Here is a 14,913-nt window from a genome sequence, read left to right as displayed (position 1 = left end):
TCATGGTCTCTGAGGACAGGTGTCAATCCATACCTGCCAAGTGACTCTATGTAGAAGGACCGTTCCCTATTCTGCTCTGTGTCAGTGTGTATCAGGGTCTCTGAGGACAGGTGTCAATCCAAATCTGCCAAGTGACCCTATGTAGGGGGAACAGTCCCTATTCTGCTCTGTGTCAGTGTGTATCAGGGTCTCTGAGGACAGGTGTCAATCCATATCTGCCAAGTGACCCTATGTAGGGGGAACAGTCCCTATTCTGCGCTGTGTCAGTGTGTATCAGGGTCTCTGGGGACAGGTGTCAATCCATATCTGCCAAGTGACCCTATGTAGGGGGAACAGTCCCTATTCTGCTCTGTGTCAGTGTGTATCAGGGTCTCTGAGGACAGGTGTCAATCCAAATCTGCCAAGTGACTCTATGTAGGGGGAACAGTCCCTATTCTGCTCTGTGTCAGTGTGTATCAGGGTCCCTGAGGACAGGTGTCAATCCATATCTGCCAAGTGACCCTATGTAGGGGGAACAGTCCCTATTCTGCTCTGTGTCAGTGTGTATCAGGGTCCCTGAGGACAGGTGTCAATCCATATCTGCCAAGTGACCCTATGTAGGGGGAACAGTCCCTATTCTGCTCTGTGTCAGTGTGTATCAGGGTCACTGAGGACAGGTTTCAATCCATATGTCAAGGTGTCAATATGTCTGTACTCTTCTGTACTCCCCCCCCCCCCCCCGGCCCCCACCCCTGCGCGGTGGGTGGGGGCCATAAATCACAATTGGGGGGACCAACTGTACTCTCCCCCCCCCACCCGAGAGCGGTGGGTGGGGGCCATAAAAATAATGAGGGGGGGGGACCTACTGTATGATGTTGTATCGATCAGGTAGTGTAAGGGTTACGCCCACTTCACAGTGACAGACCAAACTCTCCGTTTAACGCACCGCAAACAACCGCAAACAGTCCATTTCCACAACCGCAAACTCCCCATTTGCACAAGGTTGGATACCAAGCTAGCCATGTCCCGTTCCTTGTCCTCACTGATGTCATTGAAGGTTTCTTCCTCCACCCAGCCACATACAACACCAAGGGTCCCCGAAAGGTGACAACAAGCCCCCTGGGACGCCTGCTGTGTTTGGTCTTCCACCTCCTCAAAGCCACCTTCCTCCTCTGACTCCTCTTCTTCAGACTCCTCTCTCTGCATTGCCTCTTTCTGCGTAATTATAAGGTGTGTTAAGTAGTACTATTCTTATCAGTTTAATCCCTGTTGCGTCCCCTATCAGGGGACGTGTATATGGCATCGATTTTAGGAACCGTGAGATGGAAAAAGATGCTTGGTCAGTCCTCCTAACTGGAGACTGTGTTGCTGTACGGGTGGCAGGGGGAGCCATTTATAAAGTACCCACTGCCAAGGTTCATTTGAATTGTGGAGCGGGGCACAGAAATGTGGAGGTGGGGATGATGCAGGCAGGACCTACCCGCTGACGTTATTTTGGGCGGACCTGGGGGAGCTGACTTCAGCTTTTGTTCCTCAAACCGCAGTACAAGAGGCATATCCGGTTGTGACCCGGCCGCAGGCCCGCACCACAGCTCCGCCTAACCACTCTGAGGCTCATCTAAGCAATGTACCCCCTATGCCCAATGTCACGCCCTGGACATCCCCCCTAGAATTCGGTTCTGAAGTGGCCCTAAATCCCTCCCTGCAGATCTACAAAGATCGTATTAATAAAGACCAGGCAGGATTAGAAGGGGAAAGGTACACCTGGGACAAGGGGCTGCTGTACCGGCACGCAGAAAAAATAGTGTCCGGATCCATTCCCTTACCATAAAGCAATTGATAGTGCCGAGAAAATACAGACTGGAGTTATTACGCATCGCCCATGACATTCCCCTGTCTGGGCACTTAAGGATCAGCCATACTAAGCACAGGCTGGCCCAGAAATTCTTCTGGCTAGGTATCTCACAGGACGTCAGGCAATACTGCCAGACCTGTGATACCTGCCAGAGGGTAGGGAAGAGGGGAGACTGATACAAATCCTGGCTCCATTCTCTTCCCATAATTGAGGAACCGTTCAGTAGGGTAGCGGTAGATATTATAGGACCCCTATCCAAGCCCAGCCCCTCCGGAAAGAAATATGTACTGACCGTGGTGGACTATGCCACCAGGTACCCAGAAGCAATAGCTTTGACTAATGTGCATGCAGAGACGGTAGCGGATGCCCTGATGCGAATATTATTTCAGATAGAGGGACCCAGTTTACCGCCGGAGTCGCACAATAACTCTGGAAGATATGTGGGGTTCAGCAAATACTGAACTCCGCTTATCTACCCCAGTCCAATGGGTTCTGTGAACGGTTTAATGGAACACTTAAACAGATGATCCGTACGTTCATAGACACTCAGACTTGGAAAGGTTCCTACCCCACTTGATGTTTGCCTATAGGGAAGGACCTCAGGTTCTCTCCTTTCGAACTATTATTTGGGAGTAGAGTGAGGGCCCGCTATATTTAATTAGGGAACACTGGGAGGGAGACGAGACTGTTAGTGGCACCCCCATCGTACCCTATGTGCTAGAGTTTAGGGACCGCCTGTAGATGCTGAGTCAGAACGTACGCGACAACCTTCAGGCGGCCCAACACAGGAAGCGCAGATGGTACGATAAGGGAGCCAGGGACCGCAGCTTTAAGGTGGGGCAAAAGGTGCTAATTTGGCGACCCATCCACAAGGACAAGCTGCAGGCTTCCTGGCAGGGCCCATACAAGGTGGTAGAGCAGGTTTTTGATACCACCTTTGTGATCGGTCCGGTCACAGGCACGGGAGGCAAGCGCATGCTCCATGTGAACATGCTCAAGCCATACCACAAGCGCACGGAAGAGGTAACCGCGATCTGTGCACCTGCCACTGAAGATTATGATAATTTGCCACTCCCAGATCTCCTAGACCAAGAGGGCCAGAGCGGAGACCTGTGAGTAGTACAGTTAGGAGAATGGTTAGACCCCCCAGGAGCGAACCCAGGTCCAAAGACTAATCCAGGACAAGGGGGCCACATTTTCCAACCTACCTGGGTACACTCCGTTAACCACTCACAAAGTTGAAACCCTAGACCAGACCCCCCTTCGCCAAACCGCCTATCGCATACCCGAAGCAGTTAAAGAAAATATGCGGAAAGAAATTGAAGAAATGCTGCAGTTCGGAGTGATAGAACACTCTGACAGACCCTGGGCCTCCCCAGTATTACTAGTACCGAAACGGGACGGCACGACCCGTTTCTGTGTGGACTACCGGAGGCTAAACGATAAAACAACCTCAGACGCCTACCCTATGCCCCGGATAGACAAGCTCCTAGACAAAATGGCCAGAGGCCAGTACCTCACCACAATAGATCTGTGCATGGGGTACTGGCAAATTCCATTAGCCGAGGACGCCATCCCCAAGTCTGCATTTGTCACCCCGTTTGGCCTGTATCAGTTTAAGGTCATGCCATTCGGGATGAAGAATGTCCCGGCTAACTTTCAGAGGATCAGAGATCGGCTACTGCATGGGTTTCAGGAGTATGCCTGCACCTACTTGGATGATATATCCATTTTTAGCTGCTCCTGGCCCGAACACCCACATAGGAGCCAGACTAGACCGGATTAGGGAGGCCGGACTGACCCTAAAGCCCAGTAAGTGCCATATAGGAATGGCAGAAGTTCAATACTTAGGGCACAGAGTTGGGAGCCTGCTACAGAAACCAGAACCCGCTAAAATAGAGAAAGTCGCCAAGTGGCCAACCCCCCGAACTAAAACCCAGGTCCTCGCATTCCTGGGTACCGCAGGGTACTACAGGAAATTCGTAGCTAATTAAAGCACCCTAGCTAAACCTCTCACGGATCTAACACGTAAAAACCTCCCCAAGATAGTAGTATGGGCCCCAAAGGAGGTGGCAGCAGGCCTGCCTGCAAGTCGTGGCGGTGTCACCAACTCCTCTGCAGAGCCACGCATTCCATGCTTGGCAGCCGTCAGCAGGTTTACCCAATGCACAGTGTAGGTGATATACCTGCCCTGACCATGCTTTGCAGACCAGGTATCAGTGGTCAGATGGACCCTTGCCCCAACACTGTGTGCCAGACATGCCATTACTTCCTTTTGCACAATCGAGTACAGGTTGGGGATTGCCTTTTGTGCAAAGAAATTTCGGCCGGGTACCTTCCACTGCGGTGTCCTGAAAGCTACACATGTTTTGAATGCCTCAGACTCCACTAGCTTGTATGGTAAAAGCTGTCGGGCTAAGAGTTCAGACAAGCCAGCTGTCAGATGCCGGGCAAGGGGGTGACTTTAATCTATTTTGACACCAGATATGAGTGCCAATGAGCACTGGCAGAGGTTGGCAGAGTACACGCTGGAGGCCTGACACCCGCTTGAAGGACACTGACTGCTATTATATTACAGTCAAAAACTTTTTTTGTTTTTAAATGCAAGCTATTGTGACACCAGATATGAGTGGCACTGTGCACTGGCAGAGGTTGGCAGAGTAGACGCTGTAGGCCTGACACACCCGCTTGAAGACAACTAACTGCTATTCAATCTATAACAGTGAAAAAAAAAATTGGGGTTTTTAAATGCACGCTATTGTGACACCAGATATGAGTGCCAATGAGCACTGGCAGAGGTTGGCAGAGTACACGCTGGAGGCCTGACACCCGCTTGAAGGACACTGACTGCCATTATATTACAGTCAAAAACTATTTTGTTTTTAAATGCACGCTATTGTGACACCAGATATGAGTGGCACTGTGCACTGGCAGAGGTTGGCAGAGTAGACGCTGTAGGCCTGACACACCCGCTTGAAGACAACTAACTGCTATTCAATCTATAACAGTGAAAAAAAATTGGGTTTTTTAAATGCACGCTATTGTGACACCAGATATGAGTGCCAATGAGCACTGGCAGAGGTTGGCAGAGTACACGCTGGAGGCCTGACACCCGCTTGAAGGACACTGACTGCTATTATATTACAGTCAAAAACTATTTTGTTTTTAAATGCACGTTATTGTGACACCAGATATGAGTGGCACTGTGCACTGGCAGAGGTTGGCAGAGTAGACGCTGTAGGCCTGACACACCTGCTTGAAGACAACTAACTGCTATTCAATCTATTACAGTGAAAAAAAAATTGGGGTTTTTAAATGCACGCTATTGTGACACCAGATATGAGTGCCAATGAGCACTGGCAGAGGTTGGCAGAGTACACGCTGGAGGCCTGACACCCGCTTGAAGGACACTGACTGCCATTATATTACAGTCAAAAACTATTTTGTTTTTAAATGCATGCTATTGTGACACCAGATATGAGTGGCACTGTGCACTGGCAGAGGTTGGCAGAGTAGACGCTGTAGGCCTGACACACCCGCTTGAAGACAACTAACTGCTATTCAATCTATAACAGTGAAAAAAAAATTGGGGTTTTTAAATGCACGCTATTGTGACACCAGATATGAGTGCCAATGAGCACTGGCAGAGGTTGGCAGAGTACACGCTGGAGGCCTGACACCCGCTTGAAGGACACTGACTGCTATTATATTACAGTCAAAAACTATTTTGTTTTTAAATGCACGCTATTGTGACACCAGATATGAGTGGCACTGTGCACTGGCAGAGGTTGGCAGAGTAGACGCTGTAGGCCTGACACACCTGCTTGAAGACAGCTAACTGCTATTCAATCTATAACAGTGAAAACAATTTTTTGGGTTTTTAAATGCACGCTATTGTGACACCATATATGAGTGGCAATGTGCACTGGCAGAGGTTGGCAGAGTAGACGCTGTAGGCCTGACACACCCGCTTGAAGACAACTAACTGCTATTCAATCTATTACAGTGAAATTTTTTTTTTTAATTCACGCTATTGTGACACCAGATATGAGTGGCACTGTGCACTGGCAGAGGTTGGCAGAGTAGACGCTGTAGGCCTGACACACCCGCTTGAAGACAACTAACTGCTATTCAATCTATAACAGTGAAAAAAAATGTTGGGTTTTTAAATGCACGCTATTGTGACACCAGATATGAGTGGCAATGTGCACTGGCAGAGGTTGGCAGAGTAGACGCTGTAGGCCTGACACACCCGCTTGAAGACAACTAACTGCTATTCAATCTATAACAGTAAAAAAATTGTTTGGGGTTTTTAAATGCATGCTATTGTGACACCATATATGAGTGGCAATGTGCACTGGCAGAGGTTGGCAGAGTAGACGCTGTAGGCCTGACACACCCGCTTGAAGACAACTAACTGCTATTCAATCTATTACAGTGAAAAAAAAAATTTTAATTCACGCTATTGTGACACCAGAAATGAGTGGCACTGTGCACTGGCAGAGGTCGGCAGAGTAGACGCTGTAGGCCTGACACACCCGCTTGAAGACAACTAACTGCTATTCAATCTATAACAGTGAAAAAAAATGTTGGGTTTTTAAATGCACGCTATTGTGACACCAGATATGAGTGGCAATGTGCACTGGCAGAGGTTGGCAGAGTAGACGCTGTAGGCCTGACACACCCGCTTGAATACAACTAACTGCTATTCAATCTATAACAGTGAATAAATGTTTTTGTTTTAAATGCACGCTATTGTGACACCAGATATGAGTGGCAATGTGCACTGGCAGAGGTTGGCAGAGTAGACGCTGTAGGCCTGACACACCCGCTTGAAGACAACTAACTGCTATTCAATCTATAACAGTAAAAAAATTGTTTGGGGTTTTTAAATGCATGCTATTGTGACACCATATATGAGTGGCAATGTGCACTGGCAGAGGTTGGCAGAGTAGACGCTGTAGGCCTGACACACCCGCTTGAAGACAACTAACTGCTATTCAATCTATTACAGTGAAAAAAAAATTTTTTAATTCACGCTATTGTGACACCAGATATGAGTGGCACTGTGCACTGGCAGAGGTTGGCAGAGTAGACGCTGTAGGCCTGACACACCCGCTTGAAGACAACTAACTGCTATTCAATCTATAACAGTGAAAAAAAATGTTGGGTTTTTAAATGCACGCTATTGTGACACCAGATATGAGTGGCAATGCGCACTGGCAGAGGTTGGCAGAGTAGACGCTGTAGGCCTGACACACCCGCTTGAATACAACTAACTGCTATTCAATCTATAACAGTGAAAACAATGTTTTTGTTTTAAATGCACGCTATTGTGACACCAGATATGAGTGGCAATGTGCACTGGCAGAGGTTGGCAGAGTAGACGCTGTAGGCCTGACACACCCGCTTGAAGACAACTAACTGCTATTCAATCTATTACAGTGAAAAAAATGTTTTTGTTTTTAAATGCAAGCTATTGTGACACCAGATATGAGTGGTGGCACTGGGCAAGTGGGCACAGTATCCACTGTGAGCCTGACACAGAAGCTGGCAGGCAGGCAACTGCAATTAGATTGCACTGGAAAAAAAAGCAGACTGATGTTCTAGCCCTAAAAAGGGCTTTTTGGGGTGCTGTCCTTACAGCATAGATCAGATGACTCCTTCAGGACTGTAGTGGACACTGAATACACTAGCTTAGCTATCCATTTCCCTATCAAATCAGCAGCAGCTACACTGTCCCTCCTCTCACTAAGAATGCAGCTTCAGAATGAATCTAAAATGGCTGCTGTCCAGGAGCTGGGAGGGTCTGGAAGGGAGGGTCTGCTGCTGATTGGCTGGAATGTGTTTGCTGACTGTGTGGCACAGGGTCAAAGTTTACTCAATGATGACGAATAGGGGGCGGATCGAACCACGCATATTTTCGCCCACCGTGGTGAACGCGAACACGCTATGTTCGCCAGGAACTATTCGCCAGCGAACCGTTCGGTACATCACTATTCACTAGATAATCAAAAAATACTGGTCATTTCACCTAGAGTATGAGTTTTTGAAAAACGAAACTATCTTGGGTTGCTCAAGCATATTTTATTTTTAGAAAAGGGACAAGTTTTAAAAATCTTTCCACAGTGAGAAAGTAAAAAAAAAAAAGAGAGGGCCTTTTTACATGTGCACAGTGCAAGGATTGTAATATCTCCCTAAAGCTACCCGGGAATTTACAAGTACCCAAATCCAAGAAAAATTTAAGAATAAGAGTTATGTTTGCCGTTCTTCCACGCATGTTGTCTACCTACCTATTTGTGGTTGTGGTATGCAATACGTGGGAAGGACAGAGAAAAAAGCTAACGTAAGACATTTAGAATATCAAAACAACATTCAGAAAAAAATGGTTTCCCATTCAGTACCCTTTCATTGTAATAAATGGCCCTATTTTGATTATATTTTTTCATTTATAATTATAGAAAAGGTAAAATCAGATGAAAGAGGAGCTGATCTCATGATGAAATTGAGATACATTTTGAGCATTCTGATCTCATGATGAAATTGAGAATGATTTTGGATCCACATGTAGCAGACTATGCAACCAGAAATGTGGATTTTGATAGAATTTGTTTTTTTTTGGAAAACATTTATTTTCGTTACCTTTCCAGCTTCCATCTTTTAGGTTGGAAGTATATAAAAATGCAAAAAAGTATATAAAACTATATTAGGTTGGAAGTATATAAAAGTATATGAAGTATATAAAACACTTTTAAAATATCATGCACAGACCAGGTAAAAAAAAAAAAATCAAAAAAATTCAAGAGTTTACCTGTTTTTCATTTTTTTCAATTTTTTTTTAACCTGGTGTGTGCATGATATTTTAAAAGTTTTTTTTATTTTTGTATTTATATATTTTAATGCATTTTTACATACTTCTCTATATAGTTTGATTATTCAATAAATTATAAATTTCTCATTCTCCAGAAAGAGTAATATATTTTAATGAATTATTGGTGTTTTTTTTAATAACTTTAAAGTTTGTTTTTTTTAGTAACTTTTAAGAACATTTTTCAGCAATTTTCTGATATTTTAACTTTTTTCCTGTTTTATAATTTTTTTGCAATATATTCTAAAAAAGTTTGTCTGTTATTTTTTTCATAGCCTTATATTGATGTATACTCCAATGATGTGGACCTTTTGGTAATGTGCATTAGATGTGTTACCTAATTTACATAATTTCAGTTTTTACTGTATATATGAGTCCAAGGACTGTTAGAATGAAAGGTTCTGATTCTGTGGAATGCAGCGTTCAAGCTGCAACTTGAACTGCAAGTGGAAGCCAATGCACGAACCAGCTCTGGGATGCACACGTGACCAGCAATGTGAAATGAGAAACGAGGCTTAATTCAGGGCTGAACAAATCACTTATAGTGAACAGGCTCCAAGTGGATTGGCTGATGGTGGCCCACTGGAGTACCCTAATGGATTTAAATACCATCAAAATGCTAACTGGAGAACGTGCTGCTTTCCCAAAAGGCATTTGAACCTGGGGACGTTCAAATAATTGAAAAAGACACCTAAGGCTGTGAGAACTTCTTTATATGTTTATTTTATAGTATTCATTTTTGGATTTATTATTCATGTGTTGTGCACTATTGATGGAGAAATTAGGTACCCCTGATTCATGTGGAGAGTACAACTGGGGCCCCATGCTGTCTGCAACTCCTGCCATTGTGCTGATGTGCTTTAACTTATTGTTTATCTTGTATATGTATCTTGTTTTACAATGTGTGCTTTTATGTAGAAGCTCTGCACTATGATTTCTTCCTTTCTTCTACATGTCCTAAAATTAAAGTGAAGAGTCTGGTATTTTGGCTTTTTATCAGGAGTGATTTAAAGTGATATGCCTTCCATCAAAAGTGGTTTGTGAGTGAACTTGATCCATTTATAGTACCCTGGTCTATTTACAGTACTGTCCTATGATTGCTTTTTCTATGCTATATCAGTAGATGTATTTTGGTTTTGTTATTTTTGTATAGATCAAAGTATATAGGGGTAATTGTCATTAGTGCCCACTCACAGTTTTTTTTCCACTGATATCATAGGGTGTGTTTTTGTTTTTGCATATCTACTATGGTAAGCTGGAAAAGACATACTTCAGAAAAGTGTAATTTTTCATCCTTTCACATAGGGCTTGCATACTGACATATGACTTTTCTTCATCTACTAATGCACTGATATAAGAAATTATGATGATGTAAATATATATGAAATTATTTTCTCCTTAGTGTATAAGGCAACTCCTGAGGAGGTTAAAACCCAAGACAACTTTAACACTTATGTGATGAAAATTCTGGAAATCTTTAAAGCAGGTAAACTAGATTTTTTATTTATTTTTTGTAAATATATTTTTTATTTTATCATCGGTAATTTTCATATTCTCAAGAAATACAGAAAATACAGTGCGGGGCTCGCAGGTCCCTTATATAACTAAGAGGAGATAATGTTGTGATTTTCTATGACTATTGCACTATGTGGGCAGGCAGGCCCCAAGCATCTGAGGACTTGCAGGTCCCTTATTGAATCACATTTCCAGTATAGCAATGGTAGTCTATTGCTGGGGTTTCAGTATTCTCTCCCCGCACTTTCCTTTTTGTGGGTTTGCTGTTATTTATTTTCAACTTAGTTATAGCCCGGAATTTCAGGTGTGTGTCAGTGCAGGGTTTGTAGGTCCCCAGAGAGCCATTCAAGGGTTTAGTGATGGTCTTATAAGGTGGGTATACATTTGGGCTCGTCAGCCCCTGTCAGTTATGGACTCGCAGTAACCCTATCTCGCATTGTGACACTCTGTTGTGTTTGCTAGGCGTATCTCAGATCTCAGGATCTGCATTGTGATTCTCCTAAACTACCGCATTGAGAGAGCCCTTCCAGCGGATCTCTCTGGCTGGTCCCTGTTGCCTAGTTAGAGCCGTGTTCTGAGTGTAGGGGTATAGTAGAAATGGGGAAACGGGGTACAGGGATAGATACTGGGGTGCAGGGGAATTGTCAGTGTCCTGCGTCTTTGTGTGATTAAATTTGTGGTCCGTCCATGTCATTCAGTACTGTAGCTTGTCAGCAAAGTCTGGTTTTGTGTATAAGGCCTTGATCCCAAACCGACATGTGCTAATGTCCGGAATAAGCATTTCCAACAGACCCTGTCAAATGCCTTCTCCGCGTACATGGATAGCAGGAGAAGGCCTCCGCGGCCGCTCTCTCTTCCGTGCATCAGTGTAAGGGTACACATGGTGTTATCTCGTGCCTCCCTCCCATCACAAACCTCACCTTGTACGGGTGCACCAGTGTGGGTATGTGAATTTGTAGTCTGGTGGCTAGGATTTTTGCCATTAATTTAAGATTGCAAATAACTCGAATTTTTCAAAGTAAATAAAAACAATTTATTTGACTTGTTTTCCATTTTCAAACATTAACCTCTTCTCCTTCCTTAGACCTAATTTTCAGAAACTTGCATTATAATTATACAACAATAATTTACATCTTATTATTAATATTGTATTGTCCAGTACAAACATGTTTTCTTTGTGGATAAGTGTGGCAGATCACCAAAACATCACCCCAGAGGTTCCCTTTCCTTCAGTGTCAAATAAAAATAGGTTCAGCGAACAAAAGGGGTCTATAGGACAAGGCCCACAGTCACAGTGATTCTGCTCTTTCTGGGGTGAGGAGAAGGGCTACAACACTGGTACAATTCCAGGGTGACCGAGTGTTTGTCACAACGAGTGATCAATACTTTTTCCCCTCTTCTATAGCTAGATGGTTTCCATACCTTTCTGTATTAAAACAAGCTATATTGATATTTCTAGAGAGATATCTTCTACAAACCTGTTAATTATCTCCCTCTCACTATTCTACACCAACCATGTCTTTCTTTTAATTTCATTTTAAGAAATTACCATCACTGGTGCATACTACAATGTCCAGGTTCCATCCTCTATATTTTCCTCTATCGTGGTATATGAGGGTCATATTTAATGTCATAATGTAATCCAATTACCCACTTCCTTGTCCCTTATTCAATTATCATCCCAGGTCAACTACTCACACCCCAGTTGCTACCATGACTCTCTGAAGTGACTTTAAAATTAAACTGAGGATCCTAATTATGTTATCCCTGTGTGTACCCCCACCTATATCTTGTCCTATATCACTAACCATTTTTGCCAAGTTTTTTTTTTTTTACTTGAACATTGCATCTATTCATCACAAAGGCTGCACTGCAACAAAAAAACACATATTATATCTAATTTTTTGTCCATTACTTGAAAAACAAATAACACGTTCCAAATTCCTATGGTTTTAAGGGGTCCCTTCATTAGTCAGCAGGGAGGTCATTCCCTGCTTGGTCCTGTGCCCCATTGCTACCTCGAGAGCGCATAATGGTCTTCACCCCTATTGGGTGCAGATCACATTAACAGCTCTCTTAGGGTCCCAGATATATGGGAATTAATTAAAAACTTACAAACGCACACCCCCTCCTAATTTTATATTTCTCGTTGCTATTATTTTAGGAACAGACATTGTGGAGCCAGAAGATAAGCGAGATTTCATTAGCCATGTTAAATGTAAAGATCTCTTAGATTTGAAGACTGGAAAAAATTATCTAATGTGGGGTGTTTCAGCTGACCTTTGGCAAACAAAGTCTGGGTAAGTGAGTCACACAATGAACTGACCTCTGACAAAATGTGATTTCTAAAATACATTGAAATAAAATAATCTCTTCCTTTATAAAATAATCTGGGGGATTTCAAGATTATTGTGTTTATTTAGTAATTTTTAAATATTGATGTATAGTTTTATTGTGGATAATACCTGCCAAACTTGTTCAAGTTACACATAACGAGATAACCAGATTACTCCAGATCAGCTTAAACCAAAGCAACAAAACATGAATATTTTTAATATAGGCTGAATATTTTTAACTAAAATGCATATAATACAACGTTTAGAGTAACAATTTCACATAGATAAATACATGAGTGTATCTCATCTATCTCGTCTCCCAGTGCACGAAATAAGCACTCCAAGCAACATAACCACTATAGTAACCAAAGAGTGCCCTGGCAGCATTCCGCATTTTAATATCAAACCCTTGAGAAATAGGTTAGCTAAGCAATCTCAGGATATGTGAATTTAATATTAATTATATGTAAGTGTTAATTCCACAACATCACCTTGGACGTAAAAACCCAATGGCAGAGTATAGGATATTTGATACCCTACTAACCTCAACATCTGAGGAGAGAGATTTAGGAGTAATTATTTCAGATGACTTAAAGGTAGGCAGACAATGTAATAGAGAAGCTGGAAATGCTAGCAGAATGCTTGGTTGTATAGGGAGCGGTATTAGCAGTAGAAAGAGGGAAGTGCTCATGCCATTGTACAGAACACTGGTGAGACCTCACTTGGAGTATTGTACGCAGTACTGGAGACCATATCTCCAGAAGGATATTGATACTTTAGAGAGAGTTCAGAGAAGGGCTACTAAACTGGTTCATGGATTGCAGGATAAAACTTACCAGGAAAGGTTAAAGGATCTTAACATGTATAGCTTGGAGGAAAGACGAGACAGGGGGGATATGATAGAAACATTTAAATACATAAAGGGAATCAACACAGTAAAGGAGGAGACTATATTTAAAAGAAGAAAAACTACCACAACAAGAGGACATGGTCTTAAGTTAGAGGGGCAAAGGTTTAACAATATCAGGAAGTATTACTTTACTGAGAGGGAAGTGGATGCATGGAATAGTCTTCCGGCTGAAGTGGTAGAGGTTAACACAGTGAGGGAGTTTAAGCATGTGTGGGATAGGCATAAGGCTATACTAACTATAAGATAAGGTCAAGGACTAATTAAAAATATTTTTAAACATTGGGAAGACTAGATGGACCATATGGTTCTTATCTGCCATCACATTCTATTTTTCTATGTTTCTATCAGTGCAACTGAGATGGGAATGGTTCCTTTGTGCCAGAGGCGTTTATTGTTTTTGTTTTACAGAAAACTGCTCTAAAATGCTTTTATATTAAAGAGTTAATGGTGCAATGTCACTCTAGTTAACATAACCACTATAGTAAGAAAGTAGTGGTTAAGTTGCTCATAGTGCAAATCACGATGGACAGCACCTGATAGGATACTACCCCTCACAAACATGATTTCAGATTAATTCGATACCTGGGTCAAAATAAAACAGAAAGAAATAAAAACCTTAATTTTCTAAAACACAATACGTAATGTTGTACACAAAATATTATTTGAAAACTAATTTTCACCAGACAAACACTAAACCCCTTGTTTTCTTTAGATACAACTACTTCATTGGCAATGAAACATGGGTGGAGTGGTGGCCAACGGATATAGAATGTCAGGATAGAAAGAACCAAAAGCAATGTGATGACTATTTCGAACTGTCTGAAACGTTAACTGACTTTGGCTGTTCATCATGAAGAACCAGGAGTGTTTCTCTTTCATAGCAAGCAAAATTATTGCTATTCATCCTTCCCTATCTATGTCATGTTTTAATTTTGTATGCTATTAAAAACGGATGCCTGATATGCCTCTTGTGCTTCTGCGTTATTCTCGGCTTTGCCTCTGTTGAGCTGATGCATTCTCTCTTTGCATAAGATATGTCTCCTTTAAAAAAAAAAGTGTTAACATACACAATTAGGGAAAAAGTCACATTGCTGGAAAAAAAAAAGAGAAAAAGAAAGATTGCAAAAATTGCAAAAAATGTTTTGACTTTTCCTTTATTCAAACTTTATTTCTCTTTTACTACACAGTTACAGAAAATAATTTAAACAATATCAAACACAACACAACAGGAATAAAAAAAGGGAGAGGCAAAAGTGGGGGGACAGGAACTCCACCACCCCTATCACCCATCCCCTCCCCTATTTCTACCTCAAGCCAATACTCCCCCCCAAAAAAGGAATCCAGTATCCACTAATCAAATTAAATTATCCCTCTTTTCCAATAACATCCACTAATAGATTTCACCGATATATCCCACATCTCCCATACTTCACCATTTTGCAATATAGGT

The 14,913-nt window shown here is 42.5% G+C and overlaps 1 protein-coding gene across 1 annotated transcript in view; it reads left to right on the top strand.

The window, feature by feature from the left end:
• LOC134603562 (A.superbus venom factor 1-like) overlaps positions 1 to 14,423 on the top strand; it is a 241,885-nt gene extending 227,462 nt beyond the window's left edge. Inside the window, exons 39-41 of the mRNA XM_063449655.1 lie at positions 10,105 to 10,188; positions 12,382 to 12,517; positions 14,176 to 14,423. Coding sequence (XP_063305725.1) covers positions 10,105 to 10,188; positions 12,382 to 12,517; positions 14,176 to 14,317 — 362 coding nt within the window. The 3' untranslated portion in view covers positions 14,318 to 14,423. The remainder of the gene's footprint in view (positions 1 to 10,104; positions 10,189 to 12,381; positions 12,518 to 14,175) is intronic.
• The last annotated feature ends 490 nt before the right edge of the window (positions 14,424 to 14,913 follow it).

The sequence above is a fragment of the Pelobates fuscus genome, chromosome 3, assembly GCF_036172605.1.
Source record: "Pelobates fuscus isolate aPelFus1 chromosome 3, aPelFus1.pri, whole genome shotgun sequence".
Lineage (NCBI taxonomy): Eukaryota > Metazoa > Chordata > Amphibia > Anura > Pelobatidae > Pelobates > Pelobates fuscus.
The sequence above is the reverse complement of the archived record's forward strand: the minus strand, read 5'-3'. Positions and strand labels throughout refer to the sequence as shown.